At 40.2% G+C, this 13,553-nt stretch overlaps 1 protein-coding gene across 2 annotated transcripts in view; it reads right to left on the bottom strand.

The window, feature by feature from the left end:
• Positions 1-13,033, bottom strand: part of KLF8 (KLF transcription factor 8) — an 83,958-nt gene extending 70,925 nt beyond the window's left edge. For both annotated transcript variants that reach the window (XM_047765534.1, XM_047765535.1), the window contains exon 1: positions 12,151-13,033. In XM_047765534.1, coding sequence (XP_047621490.1) covers positions 12,151-12,418 — 268 coding nt within the window. In that variant the 5' untranslated portion in view covers positions 12,419-13,033. The remainder of the gene's footprint in view (positions 1-12,150) is intronic.
• Between the last annotated feature and the right edge of the window lie 520 nt (positions 13,034-13,553).

Below are 13,553 nucleotides of genomic sequence, written 5' to 3'. Positions count from 1 at the left end.
CCTGAGTTTTAGTTCTAGTTTAATTATCAAATTGTTGAATAACTTTGGATAAGTCCCACTATTTAATATAGAAAGTAGAAATAACTATTAGTCACAAGATAATTGTGAACCTCACAGAATCACTGTAAGGATCAAAAGAAAGGACAGACTTAAAACTATTGTATAAGGAGTTCCCACTGTGGTACAGCAGAAACGAATCTGACTAGTATTCATTCATGAGGAAGCAGGTTCGATCCCTGGCTTCACTCAGTCAGTCGGGGATCTGGTCGTGAGCTGTAGTGTAGGTCACAGATGTGGCTTGGACCTCACGTTGCTGCGGCTGTGGTGTAGGCCAGCAGCTGTAGCTGCGATTTGACCCCTAGCCTGGGAACTTCCATACACTGCAGGTGCAGCCCTAAAAAAAAAAAGTATTGTATAAATTAACCTCAGATTTCTAGAACTGGTCCCCTTGATCCTCACCAAATACGTAAATTTATTTTTTAAAAATAATATTACATGCAAGAAACTGACAGAAATTATTTTAAAGGGGTAAAACTTATTTTACAGTTAAAAAAGGGTAAAACTTATTTTATAGTTAAAGAAGGCAGCATGAAACAATGGAAAAATGTTTGACCTAGGATCTGGAGATCTGTGTTTTAGTCCAGACTACACTGTTATCTAGGAGAGTCATTTTGAGTAAAGTACTTAGAAATTCTCATGTCTTTCTAATTCTCTGTGATATATGACAGAGGATATAGGTAGTTTTCCAGGTTTCTGCTAAATTTGTGAAGTTGATGTCAAGAAGGACAATAAAATTCTCCACAAATCATTAGACAAACTTGAGTTTTTTCCTATAGCATTTAAAAATACCTTTTTATTTTTTATAATGCATACAAATACATACAAAAGTAAAGAAGAACTTCCCCATGTGCCTATTCCCAGTTTTAGTGATATTCAGCTCATGGTAAATCTTATTTCATCTGTACCCTCCAACCCAATCCCCCCACCTCAATGGCTACTTTTAGTCAAATCCCAGATATCATATCATTTCATCCCGATGGCATTTCCAAAGAGACATATTTAATCCTCTCAATCTCTATGAGGTAGGTACTACTGTTGATGCCATTACACACATGAAGAAATAGAGACTCAGAAAGATTAAGAAATCCAAAGGTCACATAAGTGGTAAATTACTGGGATGTGAATCCAGGGATGATGTCTGATACCAATGCTCTTTTTTTTTTTACCTTAAATTAATTGCTACTATCATGCACTTTGAAATAATAGTTTGATGATATTGAAAGTAATAACAATCAAGCTGAAACCCTTCCCACTAAAATTTGGAACAAGGCAAGGATGCCCACACTCACTGCTTGTATTCAACATAGTATTGGAAGTCCTAGCCACAGCAATCAGACAAACAAAAGAAATGAAAGTATCCAAATTGGAAGAGAAGAGGTAAAATTGTCACTGTATGCAGATAATATGATACTATATATAGAAAACCTCAGGGACTCAACCCCAAAAATACTCGAATTTATTCAACAAATTCAGCAAAGTAGTAAGATATAAGATTAACATTCAGAAATCAGTCACACTTCTGTATACTAACAATGAAATATTAGAAAAGGAATACAAAAATACACTACCCTTTAAAACTGCACCTCAAATAAACAAATATCTGTGAATACACCTGACCAAGGAGGTGAAAGATTTATATGTGGAGAACTAATAAAACATTAATCAAGGAAATTAAAGAAGATGTAAAGAAATGGAAAGATATTCCATGTAACTGGTTTGGAAAAATTAATATTGTAAAAATGGCCATACTACTCAAAGCAATCTACAGACTCGATGCAATCCTTATCAAGTTACCCATGAAATTATTCACAATCTAAACATTTATATGGAACCACAAAAGACCCAGAACTGCCAAGGCAATCCTGAGGAACAAAAACCAAGCAGGAAGCATAACTCTCCCAGATGTCAGGCAATATTACAAAGCCACAGTCATCAAGACAGTGTGGTACTGGTACCAAAACAGACAGACAGATTAATGGAACAGAGTAGAGAACCCAGAAATAAACCAAGACACCTATGGTTAATTAATCTTTGACAAAGGAGGCAAGAACATAAAATGGGAAAAAGACAGTCTTTTAAGTAAGTGGTATTGGGAAACCTGGACAGCTGCATGCAAATTAATGAAACTGGAACACACCCCCACACCATGCACAAAAATAAACTCAAAATGGCTGAAAGACTTAAACATAAGACAAGACACCATCAAACTCCTAGAAGAGAACCTAGGCAAAACATTCTCTGACATCAACCTTACAAATGTTTTCTCAGGTCAGTCTCCCAAGGCAACAGTAATAAAAGCAAAAGTAAACCAATGGGACCTAATCAAACTGACAAGCTTTTGCACAGCAAAGGAAACCATAAAAAAAGACAACTTACAAAATGGGAGAAAATAGTTTCAAACAATGCAACTGACATGGGCCTAATCTCCAAAATATACAAACAACTTATGCAACTCAACAGCAAAAAGCAACAACCCAATTGAAAAATGGGCAAAAGACCTGAATAGACATTTCTTCAAAGAAGATATACAGGTGGCCAACAAGCACATGAATGAATGCTCAAATCACTGATTATTACGGAAAAGCAAATCAAAAACTACTATGAGGTACCACTTCACACATGTCAGAATAGCTGTCATTAATAAGTCCACAAGTAACAATTGTTGGAGAGGGTGTGGAGAAAATGGAACCCTCCTGCACTGTTGATGGGAATGTAAATTGGTACAACCACTATGGAAACCAGTATGGAAGTAGGTACCTTAGAAAACTATGTATAGAACTACCATATGACCAGCAATCCCACTCTTGGGCATATATCCTGACAAAATTTTCCTTGAAAAAGACACGTCCACCCATATATTCATTGCAGCACTACTCACAATAGCCAAGACATGGAAACAACCCAAATGTCCATTGACAGATGAATGGATTAAGAAGATGTGGTATATATACACAATGGAATACTACTCAGCCATAAAAAAGAACAAAATAATGCTATTTGCAGCAGCATGGATGGAACTAGTCTCTCATGCTAAATGAAGTAAGTCAGAAAGAGAAAGACAAATACCATATGATATCACTTACATCTGGAATCTAATATAAGGCACAAATGAACCTTTCCACAGAAAAGAAAATCATGGACTTGGAGAATAGACTTGTGGTTGCCAAGAGGCAGGGGAGAGAGTGGGATAGGTTGGGAGCTTGGGGTCAATAGATGCAAACTCCTGCCTTTGCAATGGATAGGCAATGAGTTCCTGCTGTACAGCACTTGGAACTATATCTAGTCACTTATGATGGTGCATGAAAATGTGAGAAAAAAGAATGTATGTATGTATGTGGGTCACCTTGCTGTATAGTAGAAAATTGACAGAACATTGTGAATCACCTATAATGGAAAAAATAAAAACCATTTAAAAAGAAAATAATAATTGAAGAGTTCTTATACCTTGGCAGTAAGCTCTACTACTGAACATTTGTAAAGAATATTAAAGGATTCCCACTAACTGTAATGTTAATCATCAGACAATACCTCTAGGAATCCAGAGCTCCAACTTGGCACTGAGGCAATGGTTTAGAAAAAGGACAAAAAACCCACAGCAAAACAAGTCCATTGCTTTGCAATATCATGTAAAATCCCATGTAGTCCACTTCATTGCTTTATACCGTTATTTCATGCAGCAGTCTTTTCCAGCAAATTAAACATTGTGCCACTCAGCAACCAAAAAAAGAATGTATAATACAGCAGTTTTGCTCATGCTTAGTACAACGAGTGCTTAAGGGCAGAGATTTATCTTTTTAATAGCCTTTCCACTCACTACCTGAGCTATCTAGCTCAGGAGCACCAAGTCAAGTAGTCCTATAAGAGTTCTGTGCCATCTCAATTTGTTGGACCCACAGAGGTCATGTTAATGAAAGAACCAATAACAATAATAATTATTATTATTTTCAAGGCTGTATACTGATTCTAGACTCTAGCTACAAAAAAAGGAGGAGTTACATTGTACGTATTTATCAGAACTAGTTTTTAAACAAGAAAATGAATAGATTTACATCACACATTCCCATTCTAATTGAAGATGAAATATGTAAATCATTGACAGCACAGAAAAAAAGCAAAAGAGCTGGGATAATCAATCACAAATAATTAAAAGTTAAGATTTATTCAGCATTATGAAGACCTTTCTGAGGATACTGTACTTGTTTGATAGTTTGTATTTTAAGGGCAATGAAATGGAAGAGAGGTGCTGGAAAAAATGACATTCTAGAGAAACAAATGATCAATTTTTAAAAAAGAAAAAAATGGAAAGAGGTCAAGAAATTTGGATGGCTACATTTGGAAAAAAGGAAGTAGGGGAAAAGAGAACTGTCCTGATAACTGCCTTCAAAGGCACATGTTACGTACGTATCAGGAGAAAGCAGAACTGCTATATTATTATTGAAGATTACAATTGACTTAAAGAGGAACTGACTGATGATAATCAAGTCTTCACAGATAAGGTACTACATAGGGAACACTGTAGTAGACATTGTGTATATGTATAGAATGGGGGAGAAGATAGTACTAGGCTTCCACCTGGTGTCTAGTGTAGGTCAGACAGAGAAAATTGGCAGGCCACTACAGGTACTGACCTTGTTCTCACAGTGATGTTAAAAATTAAAATCAGGAGTTCCCATCGTGGTGCAATGGCTAACGAATACGACTAGGAACGATGAGGTTGCGGGTTCGATCCCTGGCCTTGCTCAGTGGGTTAAGGATCCGGCGTTGCCGTGAGATGTGGTGTAGTTTGCGGACGCAGCTCGGATCCTGTGTTGCTGTGGCTCTGGCATAGGCTGGCAGCTACAGCTCTGATTCGACCCCTAGCCTGGGAACCTCCATATGCCGTGGGAGCAGCCCAAGAAATGGCAAAAAAGACAAAAAAAAAAATCTCTGTTTTCTATGTTAAAAGTTTTGCCTAAATATCTGTGCCTTAGAATTCCCTGGTGGCGCAGTGGGTGTAGGATCTGGTGTGGTCACTGCTGTGGCTTGAGTTTGATCCCTGGCCTGGGAACTTTCACATACCACAGGCATGGCTAAGGGAAAAAAAATTAAAATCATATTAGCTGATAATCTTTAAGAGCAGAATTCTTTTTTTTAAAAAAATGTCTATTTCTTACATTTCTGAAAAAGTTGGGAGATTTTACAACATGGAGTCTACATTGGCACAAGAGAAAAATTAGCTGGAGTTGATAAATGGCTGCCACCTTTATACAGGGCACACTTCTATCATTTCATTGGGCCGGGTAGAGCTCTGAGATCCAAAGTCTGTGTAGTAAGACATAACTATGCATAAAACAATAGCAACCAAACATTACAAAATAATAGATGCAGCAGTGCTTAATTATGATTTGAGGCTATAAGCAGTAATTAGAAGAGGCGATAACTGGAAATAAAATAGTCAGAAAAAATTCCAAAGAAATGGTCTATGGTGAGACTGGCCTTGAGGAACTAGGGTCAGTCAAGAAGAGACAGAAAGGAAATCCAGATGAGAGGAGACTACACAGTCTGTGAAGGCAAGGCTCACACCTAAATTGTTCAGTGCTCTAATCCCAGCTTCTAGTATAATGCCTGGAACTTTGTAGGCATGAAGTAAATGATTGAGGAGTAAAGGAAAGTGGCATAATTTTAAAAAAACGTGTTTTAGGGAAGATATTCTGGCAGTTGTCTACAGAATAGAGAAGGCACAAAGAATCAAGGTAGAACTTATAGCTATTGGAATATTCTATGTGTATTACGGTAAGAGCTTACTTAGGTATCACAAATTCAATACCTAGAAGGGCCAGGCAGGTTAAGATCACCTAGGCCAGATGGGGAATATGGTGAACTGAGAATACATGCTCTATATAAAAGAGGAGGGAGGAAGCAGTTCACCAACTCTAGGTAATTGTTGACAAGAGGGAATACTGATTTGGTATCTTCTGATTATTTAAAAGAAGCCAGAATTTTAGAATTTTAAGTAAAATTAAAATTTTGACTTTGAAATGTTGGCAATCAACCACTTTTAAAAAGTGTGGGTCTGGGCAAACTGACATACTGCTATAGACTGCACTGTTTTCCTCCCCAAAATATATGTTGAACCTCTACTCCCCAGTGTGACTGTATTCGGAGGTAAGGCTTTTTTTTTAATGGAAGTAATTAAGGTTAAATGAGGTCATAAGGGTAGGATCCTCATTCAATGGGATTAGTATCCTTATAAGAAGAGACACCAGGGACCTCACTCTCTTTCTCCAAAAGCACAACGAAGAGGTCATACAAGCACACAGGAAGAAAGCAGCCTTCTGCAAGCAGGAAGATGGCCCTTGCCAGAACTGGATAATTATGGTACCCTGATCCCAGACTTCTAGGCTCCAGAACTGTGAGAAAATAAATTTCTGTTTTTTAAGCCACCCTATTATGGCAGCTCAGCATACCAATACACATACTTACAAAGGTTTTTTTTTTATTGCTGTTACAAATAACGCTGCAAAAGTTTGGAAATATTTTTAATGCTATTCAATAGAAGACTTTAAATAAATTGTGGCTCACCATATAGCGAAAAACTATGCAGTCACACAAAAGAGTGAGGCATTTCTTTATATACATGTATGGAAAGGTCTCTAAAGTATATTTTTAAGTAGACAAAGCAAGATGTAGAACAATATGCAGAGTATGTATAAAAGGGAAGGGGGAGAAAAAATATATATATACTCATTTGTTTTATATGCATAAAATGTCCATGGAAGAATTTCCAATAAACGTATAATTTTACTTGCCTCTAGTGAGGCAACTAGTGGACAGCAACAGGAGGGAGGCAGGAGGGAGAATCTTAATTGTGTATCCTTTTGTGTATTTTGAGGTTTTTTTTTTTTGTCTTTTTGCCATTTCTTGGGCCCCTCCCACAGCACATGGAGGTTCCCAGGCTAGGGGTCGAATAGGAGCTGTAGCCGCCGGCCTACCCCAGAGCCACAGCAACTCTGGATCCAAGCCACATCTGCGACCTACACCACAGCTCACGGCAACGCCAGATCCTTAACCCACTGAGCAAGGCCAGGGATCGAACCCGCAACCTCATCGTTCCTAGTCGTATTTGTTAACCACTGAGCCATGACGGGAACTCCTATTTTGAGTTTTGAGTGATGTGTAATGCATTACCAATTTAAAATGCAATTTAAGGAGTTCCCATTGTAGCTCAGTGGGTTAAGCATCTGGCTAGTATCCGTGAGGATGTGGGTTAGATCTCTGGTCTCTCTTAGTGGGTTAAGGATCCAGCATTGCCCCAAGATGCGATGTAGGCCGCAGATATGGCTCTGATCTGGCATTGCTGTGGCTGTGGCATAGGCCAGCAGCTGCAGCTCTGATTCGACCCCTAGGCTGGGAACTTCCATATGCCGCAGGTGGGGTCATAAAAAAAGGAAAATAAATAAAATGGAATTTAAGTAAAAGTTTTATCAATTTAAGGCAAATAAAACAAATGTGTAGGCTGTATTTGCTCTGTAGGCTAATTAGTTGTACATCTGGAGTAAATTAAGGTCGTGGCAATTAGAATAAAAAGAAAGGAAGATGTCAGATACACAGGGGAAAAAATAGCCTTTGGAAAACAAGTAGACAAGGAAACTGAGGAGGAGGAAAGAGTTGATTTGAGCATTTTGAGCATGAAATATGAGAACCACAACAACCATGTTTCCCCACTGCTTACTACATTGTCAAGCATACTTCGAAGTGCTTTACAAAATTAACACATTTATTTCTTACTAGAATTCTATGAAATAGTTTTTTTCAAAGAAAAGATAATAAAACTCAAGTGTAAATAACTTCACCAAGATTATAATGATAGTGGTATTCCCATCATGGCTCAGAAGAAAAGAATCTGACTAGTATCCAGGAGGACAGAGGTTTGATCCCTGGTGTCACTCAGTGGGTTAGGGATCCAGCATTGCTGTCAGCTGTGATGAAGGATGCAGATGTGGCTTGGATCTGGCATTGCTGTGCCTGTGCTGTGGCCAGTGGCTACAGCTCCAATTCGACCCGTAGCCTGGGAACCTACATATGCCGTGGGTGTGGCCCTGAAAAGACAAAAAAAAAAAAAAAAAGAGAGAAGATTATGATGATAGTAAACTGAAGGACCAGGGAAGTGAAAAGGGGAAAGAGTCTAGGGGTGACAATGGATTCTATTTTAGAAATGATGAGTTTGAGGTTACAACATATCAAAATGCCCATGATCTGAAACCTGGATTGATATCATATACCTGGATTTGACTCTAGAGTTAGGTTTAGCTCCTTAATTTAATGTGTTTAATAATCCCCGAATTTGGTTTGCCCATATTACATCTATTTTGTCTACGTGCACAGATAATATCTTTACTTTTTTTATACAAAGCACCTAGCTTATTACATTTAAATCCAGCTTCCTGTCTCACTGAACTACCTTCCTTTTTTCCAAAAACCAAGTAAGATTTAAATAAAATAAATTACACAAAGTAGAAAAATTATGAGACACTCCACTTAAGAAATATATATTAGAAATCAGGCACTGTGTCCAAAGTTTTACTTACATCATTTATGATCACAAATTACCAAATTATTTTAGAGGTGAGAAAATATGCTAGATGATAAAGCTGAGTTGAGGATAATAAATGCAGTAGAAACCCAACTTCAGGTATATAACCTGAACTGAACACATTATTATATGAGAATCAGAAAGCATATCAGGAGTTCCCATCGTGGTGCAGTGGTTAACGAATCAGACTAGGAACCATGAGGTTGCGGGTTCGGTCCCTGCCCTTGCTCAGTGGGTTAACAATCCGGCATTGCCGTGAGCTGTGGTGTAGGTTGCAGACGGGGCTCGGATCCCGAGTTGCTGTGGCTCTAGCATAGGCTGGCAGCTACAGCTCTGATTAGACCACTAGCCTGGGAACCTCCATATGCCACGGGAGTGGCCCAAGAAATGGCAAAAAGACAAAAAAGAAAAAAAAAGAAAGCATATCAAACAAAGTTTCTCATCATCTTTGGATAAACTAATGAGCCTGATATGACAATGTTATTCATTCTCACTCTACTTAGAATGAGATGGCAACTATACTAGATATTCATCTAGGTCAATCGTCCCTATCAAGTTTTCCTTCACTGACAAAAACATGACATTGTGGAGCTAAATCTTAGAAGATCATCTATTAAACATGTACCCAGTGTTTACATGGGAAAGTTAATTAAGTGCTTTGAAGAAATACTCATAATACCTTCCTCAAAAACTTTTCTGTCTAAAAAGGGAGTAAAGGTTTAGATATGTACATAAATGACCATAATATAGGGAAGAGAATTGTGCAGGTTCCCGATAATGCAAGCAAGATGACACCAAAACTAAAAAAGAGTTTATTTCTGTATCAAAGGATCAGATAATGTTAAATGAGTTTATTTCTATGTGCAAGGATTAGGTTAGGTTTCATAGAAATGACATCTGACTTGGGATTAATAATGGAAGGAATATCATAAATACCATTTTAAGGAAAAATTCATGAAAACAAGTACATTACAAGGCAGTTCATTTGTGGTAAGTATCCACTGAGCATAACAGTGATGTAAAATTTCTAAGGAATAGCAAAGGAAATAAGGCTTGATGTAGGGGTTAAGGACTAAAATAGGACCTGAAGGAAGATTGAGGTTTAAACGAGGGAGGGCAAAAAGAAGTCATTTAAGATGGAAGGAATAGAAAATGAGTTTTTAATAATTTTATCAGTTCCTGACACATACTATGCCAACACATTTTAGCTAAATGACATATATCTAAAGGCAATATTCTCATTATTCATCAATTTAAGTGAAATAATAAACTACAACTGACTCAAGGCAAGGGTGAATATATAAATATGTCAAATAATAATAATGACCCTGCCAGAATAAGAAAAGCTAAATAAATGGTTGATCTCCCTCAACACCAGACACACACAATTTGGAGAGATGAAAGATGACTAGATTAGGCTTGGTGACTTTGTTACTGGAATTCATTTAACTGAATCAATAAGGGCCCCATCTCAGAAATGTGTATACTAGGATGATAGGGGTTGGGGGGGGCGGTTGAAGAAATGATGGTAGTAATCAAGTTTATGTTTTTTCCCCAATTTTCTTTCCAGTGTATCCTGAGAGCCTTAATAGGAGGTACTCTAGCTCCCTAGAGCTCTGAAATTAGAGCTAGTTTGATCTTGAGGATGGACTAGCTGCATTTGTCCTTTTACTTTTGAATTTATATTTCTGCCTTTCCTGTGTTTTCTGCTTCTCTGCCTCCAGGCTAACCTGAAGACACTGTTTCCAGCCCATTCTCTGTGTTCCCAACAGTCACAAGGATTAACAACTCTCCTATATAAGGGTCTCCTCCCAAATTCTGAAGAATAGGATGAAGTCATTTGTAAGTCACTGATTTCTGTTGTCCAAAGGTCCTATTGCCTGTATCATCCCAGTTAAGTTGCCCAAAGAATGAGGGGAAAGGCAGGCTAGCAGCTTTTTCTCTCAGAGGTGCTAAAGTCCAGTGGAAGCAATGTTAGATCAGAAGCAAGTAAAATCTATGCTCTAGCCTCAGCCTTTGGGCAAGCTAATTTAATATTCTGAGGTCTTCTTTCACCCTCCTGGAAAGTGTTTTAAGGATAGCCAAATACTATCAGCAGTGCTCCAGAGAAAGAGTCTCAAACTGAGTAGGAAAAGGAAGTGAAACTAAGATATAAATGGAGTGACAGCCTCTGTCACATACATGAAGGTATTTAATCTATCCAATATCTTTTGAGATAAGATTTTTTTTTTTTTTTGTCTTTTTAGGGCCTCACCCAGGCTAAGGCTCAAATCAGAGCTGCAGCTGCGGCCTACACAACAGTCACAGCAACACCAGATCCAAGCCACACCTGTGACCTACACACAGCTCACAGCAACACTGGATCCTTAACCCACTGAGCAAGGTCAGTGATCGAACCCCTGTCCTTCCTCATGGATACTAGTTGTGTTCGTTACCACTGAGCCACAACAGGAACTCTGAGATAAGATTATTACTCCACATTTCTCTAGAGGAGAAAAGCAATGTCTGGGGTTACACAGCTAGTAAGTAGTGGTATTAGGATTTCCAAGTAGATCAGTCCATTACCCCAACCATCAGAGTCTCCATCAGTTTCAAATTCAAATTTAGAGATTTTTCGTTTTGCTCAGTTATTATCACAGTCTGCCATCAGTCTGTTGCTTAATAAACACCTTTCTTTACAAAGTAGACAATACAAAAGGGAATAAAAGATCATTCTTTTGACCACTTGTTTGGATTTATTTTTCTAAAGAATACATTTTACTTATTTCGTGATTTGTTTCCCAAATTCTTAGGTTTAAAAAAAAAAAAACCCACAAAAAAGCAGCTCTTCTAAGTGACCATTACATTACAGATCGATATTCTCCAGCAATCCCAACAATTTGGCCCAATCTTCCACCTACACAGACAAACCAACCGCCTTGGCCACATTTTAAAGAGTCAGGGCTGGGCCTAGGCTTTTTCCTCCAACCAAGCCCAGCCCCTCCTTAAAGAGCCGGCATGCCCAAAGCAGCTCCTCCCCCGCAGCTCCCTTCAGGGCCTCTCCAGTCTGTAGCCTTGGCTCAAACTTTAACCCCTTGTCCCCGTCTTCTTTTTAGAAGCATCTCTAGGCACTGGCTACTATTTAGGAGGGTTACCTGGGAACATTGGCCTGAATCCTATTCTCTCTGATAGCAACTTTTGCTGCGTAGGGTTAAGTTAAACCTTACCGCTTAAGGAGAAATGAGAGCTCCAAACCAGGGCGGACTAAATTAAACAAATCCATCCATTCATGCCCCCCTTTATTTCTCCCATGAGCCTACCCAAAGTACTCCTTCTCTTCCTAACCCCTCTTTGCTCAGCCCTTTAGTAAAGTCATTTTCCCTTGAGTTTCATTTGATTCCACATAGTGTTAGTACCCTTCGCTCTCCAGCCCCCTCCCTCCGGTGAAACATAAAGAGGAGAAATGGAGAGTGGGGGTGGGGATAGAATCTAGAGGGAGGAGATGGGAGTGGGTGTGTTCTAATCCCGGAGTCACTTACCGCCCATGTCACTAGCTGGGGACTCCTGAAGTGTCCGGAGATCCTGCGGTCCCCCGGGAGGCTCATACTCCTGATCCGTTCGCAAGACTGCTGTTTCCTTCACACCCGCCCCTGTCTGACAGCACGCCAGGAGACTCGCTCTCGCCTTCTCTTTCTCGCCCCCCCCCCTCCCCTTTTTCTCCCGGCTAGAAAATGAGGAGGAGGGCCAGAGTCGGTTCAGAACCAGCTGGGCCACCCTCGAAACAAGGGAAACAAAGCTCTCAAGCATCCAACCTCAAATTGGGGAGCCAGCAAAACCGACTTCCTAAAAAGAATCTTCCCACTGCTGCCAATGCAGATCTTTTCCTCGGCTAAAAATAAAGTGGGTTCCCTGGGCCCAAGTGGCCAAGGCTGAAGATCCTCCGTTCTCCTTTCACCTCCACCAGTTCAGTTCCGGCCAAACCCACTCTCCACCCATCCTCTGAACTTCACACACCCTAGAGGAGAGTGCTGGGCTAAGGGCTAAGAAAACCAACCCAACCCCCAAAGCACTACTTGAATACAAAGTTGAGGCGGAGAAGGATTCCTTCAAGACAGGAGCCTATGAGAAGATACTGCCAGGGGATCCCTTTTACCGCCTCCGTTACTGCTGCAAACCCCAGCGCCTTCCTAAAAAGAAAGAAGGGAGGGGCAAATGCCTACGATTGGTGGAAACATATAGGCCAGAGGCTTCAGCAAAAAATGACAAGAACTCCTGCGGGTACTCTAGGGCAAGGTTTCTTGGGGTACCTAGCTCGCGTTCATGTGGGTTAGTACCGAGAGTGCTGCTGGGCAACCCAAGTGGGTGGGGTGACTGTCTCCGGCCCGGCTAGATCCAGAGAAGAGGTGTGCCCATCATGAGGGTGGAGTTCCTTAAAAGGGGCAGGCGCTGCTAGAGGAGAGTGCAAAGTGGGAGGAGGTGGAGAAGGGTGAGGCTATAACCAGGGAGGGAGAAGGGAGGGGTGAGGTGGGGCGGGGCCCAGGGCGGAGAGCTCTGGTCTGGCCCCTGGCGGCAGTCTCTCAGTCTCCAGCGGTAGCAGGTACAACTGGAATCGATTTCAGTTTCTTATTCGTCCCAGAAAGAGGCTTGCGAGCACACAGGTTACTTATCCATTCGCTCGTTATGCTAACTTACCAAGGGAGGATGAAAGGGATGTGGGAATTGGGGGTTGGCGCTGTCTAGAAAGAGAGGAATAGGGAAAGGGAAAAAAGAAAGCTGGCCAATGGAAGAGATATTTACCCTCCTAGCTCTCCATGGTAACAGTGTGACACTAGCAAGGACAGTGTCTACAGGGAGAGGAGACTAAGGGCAAAGAAGAATGGAGCTTGAGGCATTTTTAAGCAACAGATAAGGAAAAGAGGTGAGGGTGAAAGGGTGGGCGGGG

Source organism: Phacochoerus africanus, chromosome X, assembly GCF_016906955.1.
Source record: "Phacochoerus africanus isolate WHEZ1 chromosome X, ROS_Pafr_v1, whole genome shotgun sequence".
Classification (NCBI taxonomy): Eukaryota; Metazoa; Chordata; class Mammalia; order Artiodactyla; family Suidae; genus Phacochoerus; species Phacochoerus africanus.
The sequence above is the reverse complement of the archived record's forward strand: the minus strand, read 5'-3'. Positions and strand labels throughout refer to the sequence as shown.